Raw genomic sequence first — 22,280 nt, forward strand, 5'->3', positions numbered from 1 at the left:
ATCTTCATCTACAACATCATCAATACCCAAAATATGTCTTTTTCCTTGGGCAACAACACGCCATCTAGGATCAATATTGTCAACCACATAAAAAACTTGCTTAGCTAGTGATGCTAGAATGAATGGCTCGTCACTGTCACTTAGTCGATCAAAGTTCACCAAGGTTAAACCCGGGAAAATTTCATCTCGCTTCACACCATTTTGGTTGTTAGCCCACTGACACCGAAAAACAGGGATCACAAAATAGGTATAATCAAGCTCCCATATTTCTTCGATAACACCATAATATGATTGTGTTGAATCAACCGGCCTTTTATTCTTAGCGCTTGCATAGACCCTAGATGATGCAACAACCTTTACTCCACTATTTTGCACTACACTCTTTTCATCTTGCCTTCTAGTGTAGAATGTGAACCCATTGATATCATATCCTTCAAAAGATCGAACACATAGTCGAGGACCTCGAGATAACCACTTGATCGTATCAGAAACATCATGGTCTTGTTTCTTTCCAACTTCCTTCTTAAACCATTCAATAAATGTGCGATTATGTTCCCGCATCAACGCTCTTTCCTTCAACTTAGGATTACAATGTTGCAATTCAAGCAGATGCTTTTCTAAATAAGGATGAACCTCTGTAAGATGCTGCAACACACAAAGATGTGCCTTCTTCTTCCTCTCCGATGGAGGAGATATCACATTTTTACCAATTACTCCCTCCCCTGCGAGCCTACCAACATGTCGAGATTTTGGAAGTCCTATTGGTTCAAGGCTTGACAAAAACTCAGCTAGATATCCAGAAATCTCTTCTTTAAGGACTCCCCGAATGATACTACCCTCTGGATTAGCCGGATTCCTTGCTTTGTCCTTTAAAGTCTTAAAAAATCTCTCAAAAGGATACATCCATCTTAAGAACACCGGACCACATAACTTGACTTCGCGGACTAAATGGACAATCAAATGCACCATTATATCAAAGAAAGAAGGCGGAAAATACATTTCAAATCGACATAGAGTTTCAACAACATCATTGTGCAAAGCATCCAAAGTCTCCGGATCAATCACCTTAGCACATATGGAATTGAAAAACAAACAAAGTTTTGTTATAACATGTCTCACGTGTTTCGGCAATATCCCACGAAGTGCAATTGGCAAAAATACATTAATCAGTGCATGACAATCATGAGACTTCATACCAATCAACCTAAGGTCCGAGAGAGACACTAGGCGCTTAACATTCGACGAATATCCCGAGGGAACCTTAATGCCATGTAAGCACTCACAAAACTTCTTCTTCTCCTTTCTCGACATTGTGTAACACGCTGGAGGCAGAAAGGTCTTTGTACCATCCTTTTTTTTAACAGGCCACAAATCTGGTCGAATATTCTTCTTTTTCATATCTTTCCGCACATTCTCATTGTCCTTGGTCTTTCCTGGTATGTTTAGCAAAGTCCCGATGATAGCATCACACACATTTTTCTCAATGTGCATTACATCGAGACAATGCCTAACCGACAAATCTTTCCAGTAGGAAAGATCCCATAATGGAGACACTTTCTTCCATAAAACACCCTTTTTAGACTTGGACTTGAAGCACTTACCGTATTTGGTTTCAACATTTTTGATACGTTCATAAACTTGTGATCCTGTCAAAGGTCTACGAGCTACTCCTTCCTCGGTGAACCCATTGAATTCCTTCTTCTTCTTACGATAAGGATGATATCGACTAAGGTGCTTCCTGAAATCTGGGTAGATATTTTTCTTAATATGATCCAACCGTGTGGGCTTCATGTCCTCTTCACATATAGGGCATGCTTGTTCTCCTTTGGTTTTGTACCCAGACAAGTTTCCATAGGCCGGAAAATCATTTATGGTACAGAAAACCATTGCCCGCAATGTAAAGTTTGAGTTGGTGTGAGCATCGAACATTGGAACACCTTCATTCCACAACAATTTCAAATCATCTATGAGTGGAGCGAGATACACATCTATATCATGTCCTGGCTGCTTAGGCCCTGAGATGAGGAGTGACAACATGATATACTTGCGTTTCATACACAACCATGGAGGAAGATTGTAAATTGCAAGAAGAACCGGCCAAGTGCTATGCTGACTACTCAGAGAGCCGTATGGATTCATCCCATCTGTACATAGAGCAAGTCTCAGATTTCTAACCTCCTTGCCAAATTCAGGATACTTCTTATCAATAGTTCTCCATTGAGGAGAATCAGCCGGATGTCTAAGGAATTCATCTTTCTTCCTCCCTTCCGCATGCCACCTCAGATACTTAGCATTCTTCTTTACGGAGAACAAGCGCTCAAACCTAGGTATGATCGGAAGATACCACAATACCTTGGCGGGCGGTCCCCTCTTAGCTGAATTGGCCCCTTTACGCTTGTAACGCGACATAGAACACGTTGGACACTTATCCAAATTTTCATACTCTTTTCTGTAAAGAATACAATCATTTGGGCAAGCATCTATCTTGACGGCCTCTAAGCCTAAGGGATTCGTCAATTTGTTGGCATAATAGGCAGAGGTGGGAATGTCATTGCCATCGGGAAACCAAAGACCTAGTCGTTTCAATAATTTCGTGAAACTTTCTTCGGTCCAACCACTCTCCGCTTTCAAGTTGGAAAGTGATGCCACACATTCTAACAATTTGAATTTTGTACACCCAGGGTACAAAGGCGTCTCAGCAGCCTTTAATACCTGCTCGAGTATGTGAGGTCGTCCATTCAAGTGATCTTTCACCGCATCCATCATTTCATTTATTTCATTATCTTCTTGCTCATCATCATCCATCTCATTATTCTCAGAAATATCAGAATCACTCTCATCACTCTCATCACTCTCTGCCAGAACATCAAATTCATTCACACTAGAACTTGGACGATCAAGTATTTTCTCACCATGCCAAAACCAGACATGGTAATCTTGCTTAAACCCACGACGAAATAAATGATCCTCAATTTCATCAATATCACCTAACCGCCTTACATTGTTACAATCACGGCAAGGACAATAGATCTTTGCGGCTTTCGTATTCCGTTGGTGTGCTAAAGCACATCTAAGGAACTCCTCAACCCCACTCAAGTATTCCACCATAGTATGGTCACCGTACATCCAACGACGACTCATTTCTAATAACACAAGGTTTTACACAGAATTAGATAAATCAAGCCACAAATTCTTAATTTTGACACAAGAACTATACATCAGAAAAATGGTAAGACCTCATCTCAATTTTAAAACCAAACAAAACAGGAATATGTGTCAACATTAACATTTATTAGCTTCACATAAGATTTCACAGGAATAAACTAAAATCGATTTAAGTATAAACTAGCTTGGCATAAGATCTTTGTTCTCTAATGATGCAATCTTATCCAAAGATAAAATATCAGTAAAAACCATCCTCCAGTACTCAATCAATAGATCCCAGCGATGCTCATGTTTAGGTTTTAAATTAGTTACGAAACCCGCATTCAGTGTAAATAAACCCATTTGCACATTAGGTTAGCGGAATTGGGAGACTACACTTTGAAACACTAACAGGGTAGCAGAAAAAAGGCAACGTATTCACTTGGATTGGGTTCTGTTCGGGTTAATTCGGTTTACTTCATATTCATTCAGCTAAAATCAGATCAATCTAGCGATATCCTCAAACTCTGACTACCTTCTTTCAAGTACAATACAGGTCCAATAAGAAATCTTGAAGTAAATAATCCAGTTGAGAAGATCATGGACAGAATCAGTTCACTGATGTTTATGAACTGCAATGAAATCAACCAACACAATCATATTACACACACACACATGGACTTAACTAGCAAGAATAATCCTAATATATTGGCTTTCTGGTAACTTCAACTAAACAAGCATAAGGCAGATATAGAAAGACATACAGCATATTTTTGACAATAGAGTCCTAAACTATGTGTATATTGCCAAGATAGTTTCCTTGTTTACGTCATTGATGTTAAGTAAATGGAATCAATTCACTGATGTTCAAGAACTGCAAGAAAATTATCCAGTGATACAATTAGATTACACAAACATGGACTTGACTAGCAAGAATCATTCTAATATCTTCGCCTTTCGTTGTAGCTACTTCAATTAAACAAGCACAAGGAAGATACAGAAGGACAGCAATCCACTGCACCAAGAAAATGCAACAAACATAGAAATCCAGCCATTTTTTTGATAATTAAGTCCAAGACTATATGTATATTATTGAGAACATAACTAGTTGCCTAATGCCTACTTTACATCATGTAAATCAATGCACATTACTGAGATTTCTTACCATCTACCAAAAGGGGCGGTTAATCCCTAAACAATCCCAAAATACCAAATTAAGTTCACTCTTAATGAAGACAAAAATTTCACAGAAGTATGAGCTTACTTCTGGAATAAGCATACCAATAACAGTAAGCTCCGGTGAAGAACCGAGTGTGAAGAACATCAATAGATAGCCTCTATGCATCTAATTTCCATCTATTAAGAACAATAGAAACAATAATCCACTGCATTTACCAAAACCCCTCTTGGAAAGGGGGAAAAACTAAATTCTTGTTTAACATTTGAAGTTTAGGAAGCGCTAATCACCAATCATTTTTTAAGGTTTAGATTACATCCCAAAATTAAAGGACCGTATACTAACTAAGAACATAGACAGAACAAAAATATTGCCGAAAAACCCTAATCCCCAATTTTTCGCAATTGCAGATTTCAAACAACAGCATAAAAAAATTGTCAAGATTTCTACAAACAAATATGAAGAAACTATTCTATTTCCACTAAACTTCTACAGAAATTTAGTCATCGATTCGCAAATTTGACAGTAAATCCAAACAAAAATTGTAAAAAATGAAAACAAGTTAAACAGATTTAAGAAGAAATTGAAGCTTACTTAAGAAAATTGCTTGAGTTGATCGGAAATTTGATTGAGTTTCCGGCGCTTTTCTTGATGATCTTCTCAACGGATACAAAAATGTCACGGTATGAGTTTGCGTTGGAAGAGATGTGAAGTACGACGACCAGTTTGGAAGAGATGTCGCAGCTAGCTTATCTGTTTGGCGGTGGTTTTGATTTAAATTTAATGTGTGCCTATTGAGGCGGGCAAATGAAGGCCCCCTTCAACAGAAAGACCCTATTGAGGCGGGCAATTAAAATCCCCCTTCAACAGCTTCTTTCTATTGAGGCGGGCTAAGAAAGCCCCCTTCAACAGCTTCTGTAGAAGCGAACACCACAAAAGCCCGCCTCAACCTGTTAGTAAAATATTTGACCCGCGTTGACTAAGTAGCTATTGAGGCGCGCTTATGTATGCCCCCCTCAACAAGGGGGCTACAACAGGGGTTTTTTCCACTAGTGATTGTAAGTAGATTTTTGGTTCTGTTTCTTAAACTATTTTGACTGGATGTCATAATCTTTTGCATAGATACTTATTGGATCTTGTATCGGATTGACCATGAGAACACTTTAAGAGATTAAAGTCAAGTCATAAGTAGTTCTCATTAATGGTGATTAGAATCATTCCTCAGAACATGAGCGATTATGTCTGCTCGTTTGAGAATTAGTTCGCTTTGATGCTAGCTAAATGTCGCACCGTAAAAGGAGGCTATAAAAGTGAGTGTTCATAGATTGCAAGAATGGATTGTCCTCCTATCTTTGATAGGATATGGTGTTGTTGTGTAACAAGGCCTCTCGGAGAGTTAGATACTGTAAAATGCATGGCCGTGCTCAGAATGGTTAAGGCTTAACCTTCTGTAAAAGTTTAACAGTTGAGCTCTGTGATCCGAGAAACACTTCTGGACCTATTAAGGATGGCTTGGATCTTACCTTATGTTCAGTATGTAACACTAAGTGACAAAGGAATGTGAATGCACACTTGTCTGAATGACAAGTGGGAGACTGAAGGAAATATGTCCTTCACACAAGGTGCATTAAGTCTAATACCAAGGTTTAGATTAATTGCGAACAATTAATTCAGTGAGATCAAGTGATCGGAACAGCTAGCTGGAGCAACGCTTCCGATCAGTAAGTTCTAATGAATATTAAGCTCACAACTTAATCTTGACTTAACCTAGAAGGTCAAAACAATGGCATGTAACAGATCACCGGATTAAATGAATCGGAAATTCATTTAAGCTTTTCGGGAATTAGTTTTGGAAAACGTATTATACGATACGACTTTGTGTCGGAATCGTATATCGTATTGCGAATATTCATAAGCTGGGCGAAACGAATAATCGTATCGTACGACGGTGATTCGTCGTATACGATACGATAAATAATAGCCGTAAGGTATTAGTCGCGAATACGAAGAGCATCGGAGCTGCCGGCCCGTCGAGCCGAGCGTGCAAGCGCGCAAGGCCCAACGAGCCAGGGAGCTCGCGAGCAAACGAGCAAGCCGGCCCGCGTGGCGTGGCAGCACGCACACTAACGCGCAGCAGCACAGCAGCGAGCGAGGGAGGCCCATGGCCCATGCTGCTCGGTTGCGCGCTGTGGGCTTCGGCCTGCAGTTTGGGTTGTACGCGGGAGTCCGTGCGAGTGTGTGGTGTGGCCGGTCAAGGCCCCTTGGAATTGGCCGGTTACACTAAATATAATTAGGTTAATTATATTTTTCACACACACTGTACACATCATTTTTCCAACCCTAAACCTAATTTTGAATATTACGTTCTTCAGTTTTCTCTTTGTGAAAATCGTTCTTCCCAAAAAGCAAAAATCCTGTACTTTGTCTAAGCTACAATAATCAAGGCGGATCTGAACGTGTTGGTGAACCAAGTAGAGGAACGACAAGTGGAGTTCTTTTTTCGTGTTCGTTGACAGATTACTTGGGAAAACACGCTTCGAATGTAAGTTTGCTTAATCTGTGCTTTATACATGTTTCCTGGCTTTGGGGATTTTTCCGCACATGTTATGTATGTTTAACTGGATTCCCCTACAAAATATTTGGCAAATTATTAAGCTTAGTTTTATCTTAAAACTATATGAATACTTATGAATATGATGTATATAAATTGTGATTATTCATCACCTATTTATAGGGTGGAATTATCGGACTTAGAAATCCACTAGGATTCAGTTTACTAATTCAATTAGAATTATACTTAAACTAATCCCATATTTTTGGTGTTTAATTAAACGACTAACTCTAGTGGATTTAGGAAAACAATCTAACCGGACAAATCCTAAATGACTACGGATTCGAGGCTTGCACGAAAACAACAACACACACGCACAAGCAGCCCAGCAGCGCTGGCACGCGGCCCATGCGAGGGCGCGGCCAGCCTGCTGCCTTGCCTTGGCTGGGCATGGCCTTGCCTTACGCTTGGCTGGGCCTGCCTTGGTGGGTCGAGGCTGCTTGCTTTGTTGCTGCTCGCTTTGCGCGGGCTTCGCTAGGCGCGGGCCTGGCTTCGTGCTGGGCCCTTGCGTCTAGCAAGCTCGTCCGATGTTTATTTCGTACGTCGCGCTTCCGATTCGTTTTCCGATTCCGGAATTCATTTCCGATTCGAACAATATTTAATATTTCCGATTCCGGAATTAGTTTCCGTTTCGATCAAAATTTTAATATTTCCGAGTCCGGAATTTATTTCCGATTCCGATAATATTTCTGATTGCGGCAATATTTTCGTTTCTGGCAATATTTTCGATTCCAGCAATATTTCCATTTCCGATAATATTTTCCGATACGTACCATGTTTCCGTTTCCGGCAACATCTACGACTTGGATAATATTTATATTTCCGATACGATCCATATTTCCGTTTCCGACAATATCATCGTTTCTGGAGTATTCATAATTTGCCTTTTGACGATTTCAGCTCCAACTGGAACCGAAATCCGTCGATTCCGAATATCCATAAATGGAGTATTTAATTCACTTAAATACTTGATCCGTTCACGTACTATTTGTGTGACCCTACGGGTTCAGTCAAGAGTAAGTTGTGGATTAATATTATTAATTCCACTTGAACTGAAGCGGCCTCTAGCTAGGCATACAGCTCACTTGATCTTACTGAATTATTAACTTGTATAATTAATTAATACTGAACCGCATCTATTAGACTTAGCATTGAATGCATACTTGGACCAAGGGCATTATTTCCTTCACTAGGTTCTTTAACCTCAATTCTTTGAGCAGTTTCTTAAGCCACATTACCTCACAAACAGTTAGTGCCATGGATGTGTATTCTGCTTCTGCAGATGATCTGGCCACCACAGATTGTCTTTTTAACTTCCACGAGATAGGGGAGTCGCCAAGCAAGATGCAAAATCCAGATGCAGATCTCCTTGTTGATGGACAATCGGCCCAATAACTGTCACAAAATGCTTTAAAGAGAGAAGAGGAATGAGAGGCAAGAAGAATGCCTTGAGCTGGAGAGCCCGAGAGGTATCTCAAAACTCTGATGGCTGCCTGCATATGAATCGTAGTGGACTTGTGCATGAATTTTCTGAGCACATGGACTGTGAAGGGCCTAGTAATTGTGAGGTATATACGTTTCTTTACCAACTTCTGATAAGGTTCAGGGTTGACAAGAATGTCTCCACCTTCATGTGTCAGCTTTATATGGCTATCCATAAGCAGCTTAAAAGGTTTTCAGTGACTGAGAGAATATTCTTTTAGGAGGTCTAGGACATACTTCTTTTAAGATAGGAACATCCCTCATTGCTTCTATCCACCTCTATGCCTAGAAAAAAAAACTTAAGTTCTCCCTTATCCTTCATGTAGAAATGAGAGGACAGGAATGCCTTTGCATCATTTATGGTTGTCATGTTGTTTTCGGCTACAATCAGGTCATGTACATATACGAGAATGCTAGTGAAACTCTTCCCATCTTGTTTTGTGAAAGTAGTACATCTGATCTGAACTGAATGAACTCATTACTTTTCAAGGCGGAGCTTAACTTGGAAAAACATTTCCTAGGTGCTTGATTCAAGCCACATAAGGATTTCTTCAGTTTGCACACCATAGTGTTGTCTGCAGTATTTTTCAGTTTCTCCCCCTGTGCTTGAACTTTAATTCTGCTTCCAATGTGAGTGTAGCCTGGTGGGAGCTTCATGTACACGGTTTCCTTCAAATCACCATGTAAGAAAGCATTCTTAACATTCATTTGGTGAACAATCCACCCTTCTAAAGAGGCTACTACTAGGAGGGATCTCACAATTGCTAACTTAGCTACTGGAGCGAAGGTCTCATCATAATCTATCCCGTATTTTTGTCTACTTACCATTACAACAAGCCTTGACTTATTTCTCTCAAGCCTACCATCTCTATCAAATTTCAGTTTATATAGCCATTTGCAACCAATAGCTATTTTTCAAGGAGGAAGGGAGGTTATTTCCCATGTCTCGTTCTCCTCTAGTGCTTCAAGCTCTTCATTCATTTCTTTCACCCATTTAGGGGTGCAAATGGCCTCTTTAAAGTACACATCTTTAGTGATTTTGGCAATTTGAGACATGAAACAACTGAATTTATTGTGCTCACAACTTCGGAAACATTTTGAATTGGGTCATTTGTGTAGGCTAGATGGCTTTGGTATTGACTCATCCAAGAAGGGGGTTTATGAGGTCTAGAGGATTTTATAGGTTTAGGTTTAGGTTCATGATCAACGGGTTCAGGTTGTTGTGTTTCAGTCATTTGAGAGGGTGGTTCAACAGTTTGTGTCGTTGGATCACACCAAGTGTCACTAGTAGAAAAAACCCTTTTTGCAGCGGGCTTTTAGACCCCTGTTGCAGCACATTGTATGCTGCAACTGGGGGGGCCTGCAACAAGTCTGAACTTGTTGCAGCGTACAATGTTCGCTGCAAAAAGTGGTTTTTTTGCACCGTACATATATATGTACGCTGCAACAAGTGTCAAAAAATTGGCAAAATTTTCGACTTGTTGCAGCGTACATAGTCGTGTACGCTGCAAAAAACTCCACTTTTTGCAGGGTATATTTATTTGTACGCTGTAACAAGTCTGAAATTTTGCCAAATTTTACACCCTTGTTGCAGCGTACACATATATATGTACGCTGCAATAAAGCACTTTTGGCGGGAAAATTTTAATTTTGTTTAGGGATACCTAGAGTGCCTTGCACCAAATATAGAAACCTGTCACAACAATAATAGAATATCGCAACCTGTATAACAAATATAAAAACAATAATTGTTGTTTTGTATACATGAAACCAAAGTGCACGTACATTAAAATATATGTTCCAATTTCAACGTACGCATAAATTTTAATATAAAAGATTGTTCTATAACTTCTAAACCAACTCGATCAAGCGCGCTCAGGCCAATAATAAATATTTGCTGGTAAAAAACTAGCCCATTGCTCATGAACCACATCAATTTCCTCACTAGCATAAGGCGCATTCCTCAGAGTATAGACCTTTACAAAAACAAAAATTTCAATTAAGCATCAGATTAAATGCAAATTAAATATAACATTTTAACATTCAAGCAACTATTGACAATGTCCTAATAGTCTAGAATACGAGTCAAGAGTAAGGAAAATGTCATTTTAGCCTAAATATGGCCTATAACGATCCAATGACCCTTAAATCAGTTAAATGTGCATAAATATATTGGAATGAGTTTAATAAAGTTCAAACTATGCATATTAATCATGTAATAAGAATAAAATGAGTCCATAGGTTCTTTAGTTCAAAGTTGGGAGCGTAAATATCATTTTTGCTCTAAATATGACCTATAACGACCCAATGAGCCTTAAATGTACATACACAGATTAGAATGATTTTTAGAAAGTTAAATAATGCATATTAATCATTTTATAAGAATCAAATGAGTCATTAGGTTCTTTAGTTCAAAGTTGGGAGTGCAAATGTCATTCTAGCTCTAAATATAACCAATAACGACCCAATGAGCCTTAAATGTGCATACATAGATTGGAATGAGTTTTAGAAAGTTTAAAATATGCATATTAATCATTTAATAAGAATCAAATGAGTCCTTAGGTTTTTTAGTTCAAAGTTGGGAGCGTAAATGTCATTTTAGCTCTAAATATGACCTATAACGATCCAATGAGCCTTAAATGTGCATAAATAGTTTGGAATGTGTTTTAGAAAGTTAATACTATGCATATTAATCATGTAATAATAATAAAATGAGTCCTTAGGTTCTTTAGTTCAAAGTTGGGAGCGTAAATGTCATTTAAGCTCTAAATATGACCTAATAGCGATCTAATGAGCCTTAAATGTGCATAAATAGATTTGAATTAGTTTAAGAAAGTTAAACCTATGCATATTAAAACTATGCATATTAGTTTAAGAAAGTTAAAACTATGCATATTAATATTTTCTAATAAACAGACCCCAACACCAAGAATGTCATGTATTAAAGTTTGAAATGAGTTTTTAGGTTCGTTAGTTCAAAGTTGGGAGCGAAAATGTCATTTTAGCCTAAATATGACCTATAACGGCCTAATGAGCCTTAAAAGTGCAAAGACATATTGGAATGAGTATTTTAACCTTAAAACTAATCATATTAATCATGTAAAATGCTTAAAATGAGTCCTTAGGTTCTTTAGTTAAAAGTTTGGAGCGAAAATGCCATATTTTAGCCTAAATACGACCTATAATGACCAAACAAGTCTCAAATGTGCATAAATAGATCGGATTGAGTCTTGAAAAGTTAAAAATATTCATTTGAATAATTTAATAAGTTTGAAATGAGTTCTTAATTTCGTTAGTTCAAAGTTGGGAGCGAAAATGTCATTTTAGCCTAAATATGACCTATAACGGCCAAAGAAGTCTCGAATGTGCATAAATAGATTGGATTAAGTCTTAGAAAGTTAAAACTAATGATATGAATCATTTATTAAAGTTTTAAATGAGTTTTTAGGTTCATTAGTTCAAAGTTGGGAGCGAAAATGTCATTTTAGCCTAAATATGACCTATAACGGCCTAATGAGCCTTAAAAGTGCAAAGATAGATTGGAATGAGTATTTTAACTAAAACTAATCATATTAATCATGTAAAATGCTTAAAATGAGTCCTTAGGTTCTTTAGTTCAAAGTTGGGAGCGAAAATGCCTTATTTTAGCCTAAATATGACCTATAACGACCAAACAAGTCTCAAATGTGCATAAATAGATTGGATTGAGTCTTGGAAACTTAAAACTAATCATATGAATCAGTTCTTCCAGCAAGCCATGAATCTCAAATAATAGCTATTGCCATAACAACAATAGTAAAAAAAAAAAGAGTTTGAATCGAGTGAACACAATTAAGGAAGACTATAGAGACATTGAGCCAAAGAATTAACTGAGGAAAGCACTACAACAGCATAAGAGAACATTAATAAGATCAGTGGGCCTGATATTAGAGAAGAGCAACAGACTAAAGTCCTACCTCACACATGATGAGTTGATCAAGTTGATAAGACCCATGTAGATGCAACAATCTAACCTGCAAGAAGCAATTGAGAGCTTAAAATATAGGACCCACAAGACTACTGGAGTATTTTTCAAATTTAGCAGGGTTAATTAATCAAGAGAACTAGGGTTAAGTGCCTACATTCAACCCTCTCTGCTTCTGACATTCGAAGTTCTGCAGGAATTTTCTGAAATTGAGCAGCAAGTGACTGGTCTCCAAGAGATAAATTAACAGAGACAAAGGCTTTTATGGTTGCCTCTCCATTTCTGAATGTAGTGTCCACTGGTACATGGAAAGGATTTGCAACCTCTCTGGAGTAGAATTCATGGATCAAAGCAGAACCTCTCGTAACACCAAATCCGGTTGAATACCTGCAGCACAAAAATTGGGGAGATGAGACACCAAGATCAAAGTAAATTGGTAGGAAAGCGTGTATTAGCTATGTACCAGCTTGTGAATATCACGACCTTGGCAGCACTATTTATTCCTAAATTTGAAGGTTTTTATGATTCAAAATTTACCAGAACTCATGAAGTTACAAGATATATTTAGATTGTATAAGTTCCAAAGCAAAAGGATTAAGAAGCATATCCTCCAAATCTATCCAGCAAAGTAATTAAAGTGCAAGGCTTATCCTCCAAATCTATCCAACAGTCAAAACCACATAAGAAGCATATGCGTAATCGGATGCTTTAACAGCAGAAGCAGCTTTTACACTGTGTGCAAACTAGAAACTGTACAATGTAGCAATATTCAGATAGATAGCCACCCTACTTCAGATATATGACATGACATGACAACCTAATGGAAGGATCCGAGATAATACAGGAGTTGAGTTAGAGCATACCATCCAACAATTACTTCCTTTGGGTTCCCTTTCTGGTGTGATGTCAACATATTGTGGTGGTACTCAATGTGCAATGCAACCTGGAGGGGGGGAATTATATAGTTAGACTATATGTGCGTTCACCATGATAACGTGAATCAATAGCAACAGCAATATATCCGCGTGAGGCGTATGCCTGGAATATATGAGAACAGTCAAAACGCTTGCGCTCAACAATGCAAGATTAATTCAAGTAAAATACACCATTTAATAGTCATAGCCACCTCAAGCAAAGGCCGTAACCATTCTTTGCACTTGTGCGTGCTGTGCAGGAAAACTATAGCTGGTCTCTTTGACGCACAACCACTTTGCTTCATGCTCAGAATCAGAACGGGTAATGTGTTACAGGAAATCATTCATAAACCAAAACCATCTTAAGAAAAATTGACAGATTTTTCTAAACACCCCAATTAGTTTATATGACTATTATTTCCAGTGAAAGTCTATGTTAATATCCAAGATTGATCAATCTCACATGCGTGAAATGTAAGACCACAGATAGGAAATGGAATAACTCAATCACACACAGCCCATTTGCCAATTTTCAGTTCTTTTACATAATGTAGTTTGTATAATGTACATAAACGCATACTAATCATGTTAATATTGAAAACTAACAACAAACCGTTTTGTAAAAAAAACACTAAAAACACAAACTCTAACAATTTTACTATTTATGTGTATGAGATTGATCTATCTCCGAATACTACCATATCCTCAAATTTATCTTTAACGACAAGAACAGCTAAATACTAATTTTGCTTTTGTTTTCGAATTGAGGATGTAATCGCTGCAAAGTGGGTGGAGTAAGTCCTTGCTAGAGATATTCAAGCAGCTATGGAGATAGGATTAAACTAAAGAGTCCACATAGATTTCATTTTTCATTGACATTAGATACATGCTATTCTAATGTCTAATCCTGCTGATATACTATTAGACCAGGAAAGATTAGAAATAGGAAAATATTGTTTTGCACTCAGCACAGTACAACTTGATAAGTCCTCTTTAGGAAAACAAAATTAAAGAGGAATGAGAGCTCCTCGTCTAGAGCTCGCTTCACTTCTTAACATAAGTCTTTCCTTAAAGGCATCCAACACTAGGTATCAATCGTATACCTCTAGTTTTCAACTTAAGACAGATACGAAACATCAGGCATAGGACCCATGATAGTTTTTACATTGCTTTAAATCATATTGAAATGCAATTTGCACAAACAATTGTATTACTCAAATGATTCTCAAAGTTAAATGAAAGGTTTAGGAATCTAAAAACTGACCAACAATTACTTAATTATTATACCCTACACTCTGAAACGTACAAGCTATGAGAAATTTAAGAAAACTTCTAATTAGGCTGTGCTACTTTAAATCAGACGGTGTATTACTTATTTAGTAAATGCAATCAATTTTAATATAGTCCCTCATCACCAAGTCAACAATAGAGCTGCAGAGTAAATAACATCTAATCAACGTGAAAGGCGTACCTGTAATAGACCTAGCTTGCTCCGTCGACCACAACTGCGGGTTGTCGTCAGTCACTCATGCCGCTGCTGTGGAGTGGTTCCGAGTGGTGCTCTGCCGCCAATACGAAAAGCCCTAACTCCAAAATCCCCAAATTCAAATTCACAAACCCTAATTTCCTAAACTTAATTCTAAAAATCTCAACAAGAGAAGGGAACGGCGCCGTCGTGCTAGGTCTGCTTGTAAAATCCCGGCAAGCTAGGTCTGCAAAAATTACGGCAGGCTGGTAGTCGGACCAGGTTCCAAAACGCAGAGGGGAAGAAGAAGGGGGAAGGTGAATAAAGAAGAGAGCTGAGGAGCGGGACAAGATTACTGGTAGTCCATCGAAGAAGACCGAAGATCGAAATTTTTCTTTGGCATCCCATTGAAGATCGAAGAAGGGAGGAAGAAGGTGAAAGCTTGCTAAAATTTTTCAAAGTGAAACGCGACTGGCTTGGTGTTAATGAATTATAAGCAAACAAAAAATTTATCCAGACCTGTTGCACCGAACAAATACATGTACGCTGCAACACGTAATAGGCTATCGCAGCGAACACGAAAAAGCCCCCTGCAAAAACAGGTATCGCAGCGAACATTATAATTGTACGCTGTAACAACCTTTTAAATGGTTTGACCGATTCCTTGTTGCAGGGTATTTATCCATGTACGCTGCAACAAGGGGGTTGCAACAGGGGTTTTTTCTACTTGTGTGTCTATCCATGGCGTAGGTTGAGGTTGAGAAAGGGGGGATTTTTGAGTATTTTTCGGTCTGAAAATTCGGTATGGGTACACATGTTCATAGAATTTCACATCTCTCGAGACGAAGGTTGTGTTTGTGAGTAGGTTGAGAAGATTATAAACTTTTTGAGTCCAAGGATATCCAACAAAAACACATGGAACACCCCTAGGATTGCAATTGTCACTAATTTACTAGGGTTAGAAGCCATAGCTAAACAACCAAAGCATTTCAAATAAGTGTAATCAGAAGTAGTTTTATAGAGTAACTCATATGGAGTTTTGTGGCCAAGAACAGTGCTTGGTAGCCTGTTTGTGATGTGAATCGCAGCCAACACACAGTCACCCCAAAAATGTAAGGGAAGACCTGCTTGAAACCTCAAAGCCCTTGCCATTTCCAATACGTTTCTATGCTTCCTTTCAGCTCTCCCGTTCTGTTAAGGCCCGTCAGTGCAAGATGTTTGATGAATTATTCCATGTTCAAAAAAGAATGGTTTGCACTGATGTTGATCATCGAACTTTAAAGCATTGTCCGATCTTAGTATTTTCACATCTTCACCAAATTGATTTTTGGCCATCTTCACAAATTCTTTTACGGCCTGGAACACATCTGACTTTTGTCTCAGTAGGTGCACCCAAGTCACCCTTACAGTGAAGTATCTGTAATTTCTTTTTGTCTTCACCTTATATGCTCCCCAAGTATTAATGTGCACCAACTGAAAGGGTTCATCAGCTATAGACTTGCTGATTTCACATGGTAGCTTAGTAAATTTGGCTAAAGGGGAGGTGAGACATATTTCTTATGATGTGTTCTTAAACCCTTTTAGTCCGTGTATCTTACTTATCTTTCTCATAGGAGCATGTCGCAACCTGTGATGCCAAAGAGTGGTCACATCCACTTCCTTAACACCTCTGATGGTGGCTGGAACATCAAGAGAGGTAGTGGTTGTCATGCATTGCACTATCTTGTTTTTTTATTTCTGCTACAACTGAATCAATTTCCTTGTTTACTAGGTGGTATAACCCATTACAAACTTTTCCCACTCCTTTCACACTGGAGCTTTTTATATCTTGGATTATGAAAAATTCATGGTGGAAAATCACTTTGCAGTGACCATATTGAGTGAGTTTCTTCACAGAAAGGAGGTTGTATTTGAAACTCGACACACACAACACTTTTTCAGTTTCAGTCTGCATTTCAGGGCTACTTCTCCAGTGTGAGAGATGGTTGGTGTTTCACCAGTTGGCAGATTGATTTTAGGCTTGTTCGTACATGCAACCACATTATTTAGGATGCTCACATTCTCTGTTATGTGGTGTGAAGCACCCGTTTATGATCCATTCAGTGGTCATGGCATCAGCAAAATAACAGCTAACCATATTCGAGTAGCTCACCTCCATCTCTTCTTCTGTATCTGATGATGGTTCAACCTTGGAGGGTGTGGGAAGCATTCTCAGAAGTTGCTCTATTTGCTGGGTAGAGAAGCTACTGGATAGATCATAGATTGAACCCTTTGAGGGTGTGGGAAGCATTTTCACTTGTGCTATGAGCATTTGCAGCCATTCTAAACTTGTTGCCTCCGTTTCCTTTGTTCCATTTTCGGTTTCCTTTAGAGCTACCCCCTCTGTCCTTTGTGTAGGGTTTCTTGGTGTTGTAATCTCTTCCCTTTACTCTGGTTTGTTGTTGATTCCTTGGGCGCCATTCAGGATAGCCTATCATAGTCCAACATTTATCTTGACTATGTCTTGTCCTTCCACATGCACTACATGAACTGTCTTGACCTTTGCTGTACATTGCAACCACATCAGTCTCTTCTTTCACGGATTTCAGCAATTCTCTTTGAGACTCCTCTTGCTGAAGACAACTGCAAGTTGTTTCAACAGTGGGTAGAGGTGTCATCATGAGCAATTGGCTCCTCTGAGGTCCATACACCTCATGGAGACCGTTTAGAAACTGGAAGAGTTTATGTTCTTCCTGCTGTTTGTTCAAAGCTTGAACGAAAGCATTGACCTCTGTGGTCATAGTGGTGATGTCAAGAAAGACATTCATATCTATGTAGTAGTCAGAAATAAGTTTTCCCTTTTGCTTAGTCTCATATATTTTCTTTTCTTGATCCATTTGACACTGAGTATCTCTCCTCTAAATGTTTCCATATCTCAGCACAGTTAGACATGAACATAACAGACTTTTTATCGACTCAGACACAGACCCTATTATCCATGAGATTACCATATCATTACACGTATCCCAACATTCTTGTTTAACTTTATCTAAAGCATCTCTTTTTACAGCTCCAGTGACAAATCCCGTTTTCCTCTTTGATCATAGAGAGATTTCTTTAGATCTTCTCCAAGATCTGTAATCACTAGAGAAAAAAACATCATAAGTTACCCTTAAAAAAGGCTTATAATTTGCCCTTTATAAGGACAACTTATGTCCATTGACCTGAACAAAACCCCGTTTGGATTTCCGTTTGCCACCTCTAACCACCTTAAACAAGCATGATTCAACCATCATGAGTTCTTGTCCAACTGAAGCCCTTATCTTATGAAATCCCTCTCCCCTTTATAAGTTCCCTAACTTCATTTATAGAGTCTTGTAAAAAAAATGTTCATTTTAAGTCCCACTTTGCAGCAGCAGCCAGAGAGCACCCTAAAGATCAATTGTGCAAACATAGTGTTCCATCCGAGGCATTAATGGATAGTCCTTCTCCATACTTCCAAATATCTCCCAACCTTGGAAATCCAGCATATCTGTATATGTGCATGCCCTCGCTGAGATAACACACGGGATTTCACTATAAGGACATTAATGACAGTCAAAAATCAAAAATATAAAGCATAAACAAGGCTTTTCAGGTTACACTACTATAATAGTAATATGCATGTGAGAAATAAATGAACAAGACAAGCCCTTTCAAGTTTAGATCATTTCAGATAGCCATCGATTTGTAATAGTATAATTATCAATTTCAGTAATTCTCTCGTGAGATTATCAAGTTACGCACCTTCTGCACCCATCCGTGCAGTTCTTCATTTTTTTGCAAACTCCTGTTTGTTGGGATCTCTTTGCAAAATTAATGAGTTAGCAAGTGTTTGCCTGAGCAGAGTGCTAAAAAAATTCTGCCAAAATGTATTTGAAGTGGCTATAAAAAACTTCTTGCCCTTTGCTCTTTATAGCCCGTTTAATGGCATATATCTGCAGATCTGTCATTTCCAAAAGCCAATATGATGCAGACACATGAAAAAGGTGATTATAAAAAATAATCATGTGGTTGTTCTGCTTTCTTGCCAACTTAAAGGTTTTAACGCATAAATTTTGGGGCTAATCATGTTCATCCTCATCTTAGACCAGCATGAAACCGTTTCTGACCATTATTGGTTCCTGTCCAACTCAAGTTCGTATCTTTTGATATCCCTCTTCGCTTCATCAGTTCCCTAACTTTACTTGCGGAGTCCCACTTTCCAGCAGCAGCAAGAGAGTCTGATAGGGAAATGTATGAACACATTTTAAAAATTTCATCTGCCGCTACACCTGCCTTCTCTAGTTCACCATGCAATTTACATGAACTGAGCAAAGCAGTCCATACATCAGAATTAGGTTTTTCAGGCATTCTCATTACAAATTCCCATGCTTGCTCTACGTTTCCAGAGCGCCCTAAAAGATCTACCATACACGCATAGTGTTCCATCCGAGGCTTTAATGAATAATCCCTTTCCATGCTTTCAAAGATCTCCCAACCTTTGTCTACAAACCCAGCATATGTGCACGCCGAGATAGCACATAAGAATGTTACATAGTTGGGTTTTATTTGAGTCTCCTGTCTCAATTTACCAAACATTTCAATAACTTCATAGGGTTTCCCATTCTTTCCATACCCATCAATCATGGAAGTCCAAGAGAATATATTCTTTTCGGGCATGTAAATAAACATTTGACGCGCATCATCAGTTCTCCCACATTTTGAATACATATCTATTAGAGGACTCCCAATCTTCACATCAGTCAAATACCTAGTTTTCATCAGATGACTCTGTACTTGTTGACCGGTTTTAACGGATGTCAACAGAGAACATGCTCCAATTATACTGGAAAAAGTGGAAATTGTAGGTAAATAACTCTGTCTTTGCATCTCAATAAAAATTCCAAGAGATTTCTCTGCTGTATCTACTGATTTGCTATAACCTTCAATCATAGCATTAAATACCACAACATCTTTGTCAACTATCTCCTGGAAAAGTAACTCATCATCCTCCATGTGACCACATTTTATGTAACCGGATATCAATGAAGTAGAACATATGGCATTCTTTACCAACATTGAATCAAACAAACACCTAGCATAACCAAGCCTTTCACATTTAACATACATATCTTCTAAGGTAGGAAAAAGAACAACATCCACAACACTGTCATATTTTAGACTCTGGGCATGCACCTGTCTTCCTATGTCACAGGTCAAAAATAAGGGAGCAAATATTGAAGCCCACGCTTTCAATACCAATGAATGTGTAAAGCTGTCAGGCTTTTCATCAGAATTGCACATCTGCCGAACCAAGTCAAATGTTTCCATAACTTTTCCATGCTTTACATAAGCATTAAGCATATAATTATAAGCAGATAAAGATGGGCCAGGCATCTCCTCAAGCAACTTTCTTGCATCTTTCGTAAAGCCGGATTCCAAATGAAGTATGAGGAGTTTGATGGTAATGTTCTTATTAAGTTGAAAACCTGCTTTCAGAATATAGCTATGAATATTTAAGCCATGTGACGGTGAATCTGAATTTATGTACTGTTGAAGAGTGGTTGACAGTGAAACATAAGTTGAATCTGACGAGCAGGCAGCTGCTGGTGCAGTAATCGAGCTGGAAAATTGAAATTTAGGCACATGCAAATTTGAGAAACATAAAGATCTAACTTGGGATATGTTGGCCCTTCTCATCTTACACCATAACTATTTCTCACTATGACGTGATAAGTTAGAATGTAACAATTAAAATACAAAAATAAACTTTCGACAAAACGACAAGCAATAAACTAAATGCTTTCAACTAAATTTAATTTTCAAATATGCAACCTATAGAAGTTACTTTTAAAATTAGAAAGGAAAAGCCATTCTCAACAGAACAACGAATGGCATTTCGAATAATTTCAATGTAAACAACCATCAAGGCATTACCAAGATGTTGTTTGAGTTGTGCACAAATAATATAGCAACCTAAAACAACACCAACATCAAATAGATGGGACAAAAGGGTTTGAGTGTACACATCCTTATCCCTCTAATGGAAAGGTTAACATTAGACCCAGAACTCCAAATGCAGCAACCATCAGCTACACCAAAGATAATAACCGCAAATAGTCCTATAAGCCAATTTTAGTTCGTCCATTATAATTCAAAACCTAATAATAATGAATCTCTCGACCCCAATAAAAGTGAAGTATTGTTGGTTTATAAACTATTGTAGCTTGATAAAAACTACATTATCAACTTCCATATCAGCATCAGCTTGATAAGCGCACCCACAGAGTCCCAGGCACTACAAGAAAGCGCGTGATTACCAACCGTTTTTACCGACCGCCAAAAAAATGGTCAGTAAAAATATTTTTATCGACCGATAATGAAGAAGTCGCTAAATTTACTGTCCGATTGAAGAGCGGTTGGTAAATTTAAAATTTACCAACCGCCTTCAAAACGGTCGTAAATTTAGCGACTGCTTTACCTCTTTTATGACTATTTAACAGTCGCTAAATACCCGACTATTATCAAAACAAATTTTAAATTTTAGTAACCGCTTATTTAATATCTCCGACCAATAAGCGGTCGCTAAATTAAAAAAAAAAAGTAACTAATCAATTACTGACCAACTTCTCTTTCCTCCTTCAAGGTCTTCGACCATTTCAAAAAAAATAAAAAACAAATTTGCTTGGGCTCTCAACCTGACATCGCAGCCGACGAGGTCTCCGCCCACGACGCAGACGCAGCCGACGAACCGTCGCCGCCACCCGAACCGTCGCCGCAACCCAGCCGCGCACGACCCACCCTGCCCAGCGGCGCACGGCGCCCCCCCAGCCAGCTGCGCGCCCACCCCAGCCTACCGACTCGCCCACCCGCGCACAACTCCACCCACCGGACCGGACTACTCAGCCGATTCCATCGACGATTTCCCATCCCAGGTAAGCTTTGTTCTTAATTTTTCATAATATAATGCTTCAATTTTTCAAACCCTAACTTTGTTGTTTGTATCAAATGTAGATTTTCTATGTGAACTCTGTGAACTCTTCGATCTTTGAAGGTAATCTTTTTTTCTCTTCTAATTTAGTGACCCATAATTATGGAATGACTTGTTTTGAATCCCTTGGATTTATTAGTTGTTTGGTAAAAAATACTGATCTCTGAATGTGAAATTACGAGTGATAAAATGCTGAAGAATCCATAGGTAGCAGAACTATATTATTCTTTAATCCATGATATGTTGTGCGCCTTTGCCCAAGGAATTCTGGTTTATTGGTTGGGTTCATAGAGTTCATTTCTGTTGGTGGTTAGTGGAAACTTGAACATCTAGAATCTAATAAGCTGTATGATTGTTCTGTTGGATGGGATAGATGCACATCGACGTTTTGCACATCAATGGTTATTTTTTTCAATGAATTTATGGAATGACTTGTTGGAAAGTTTTGGAGATGTATGGAAATTATGGAAATTTTATGAAATTTTCAAGGAATGACATATTTAATTTGATGTATGTGTAAGATTTTAAGAAA

The 22,280-nt window shown here is 38.3% G+C and overlaps 1 protein-coding gene and 1 long non-coding RNA gene across 4 annotated transcripts; both read right to left on the reverse strand.

The window, feature by feature from the left end:
* Positions 1-10,125: 10,125 nt before the first annotated feature.
* LOC130463709 (uncharacterized) lies at positions 10,126-15,255 on the reverse strand. 3 transcript variants are annotated; one of them, XR_008923840.1, is made up of 5 exons: positions 14,764-15,255; positions 13,242-13,321; positions 12,536-12,765; positions 12,371-12,427; positions 10,126-10,390 (listed from the first exon to the last, which is right to left on the reverse strand). It is a non-coding gene; the product is annotated as an uncharacterized lncRNA (long non-coding RNA). The 3 variants fall into 3 exon arrangements; XR_008923841.1 differs by having other exon boundaries at positions 13,242-13,416; XR_008923839.1 differs by lacking the exon at positions 14,764-15,255 and adding an exon at positions 13,505-14,751 and having other exon boundaries at positions 13,242-13,416.
* Positions 15,256-18,855: 3,600 nt separating this feature from the next.
* On the reverse strand, positions 18,856-20,457 carry LOC110803257 (pentatricopeptide repeat-containing protein At1g28690, mitochondrial-like). Its single transcript, XM_056832000.1, has one exon. The coding sequence runs from the start codon at positions 20,455-20,457 to the stop codon at positions 18,856-18,858; it is 1,602 nt and encodes a 533-aa protein (XP_056687978.1).
* Positions 20,458-22,280: the final 1,823 nt, after the last annotated feature.

This window comes from Spinacia oleracea, chromosome 6 (genome assembly GCF_020520425.1).
Source record: "Spinacia oleracea cultivar Varoflay chromosome 6, BTI_SOV_V1, whole genome shotgun sequence".
Taxonomy (NCBI): domain Eukaryota; kingdom Viridiplantae; phylum Streptophyta; class Magnoliopsida; order Caryophyllales; family Amaranthaceae; genus Spinacia; species Spinacia oleracea.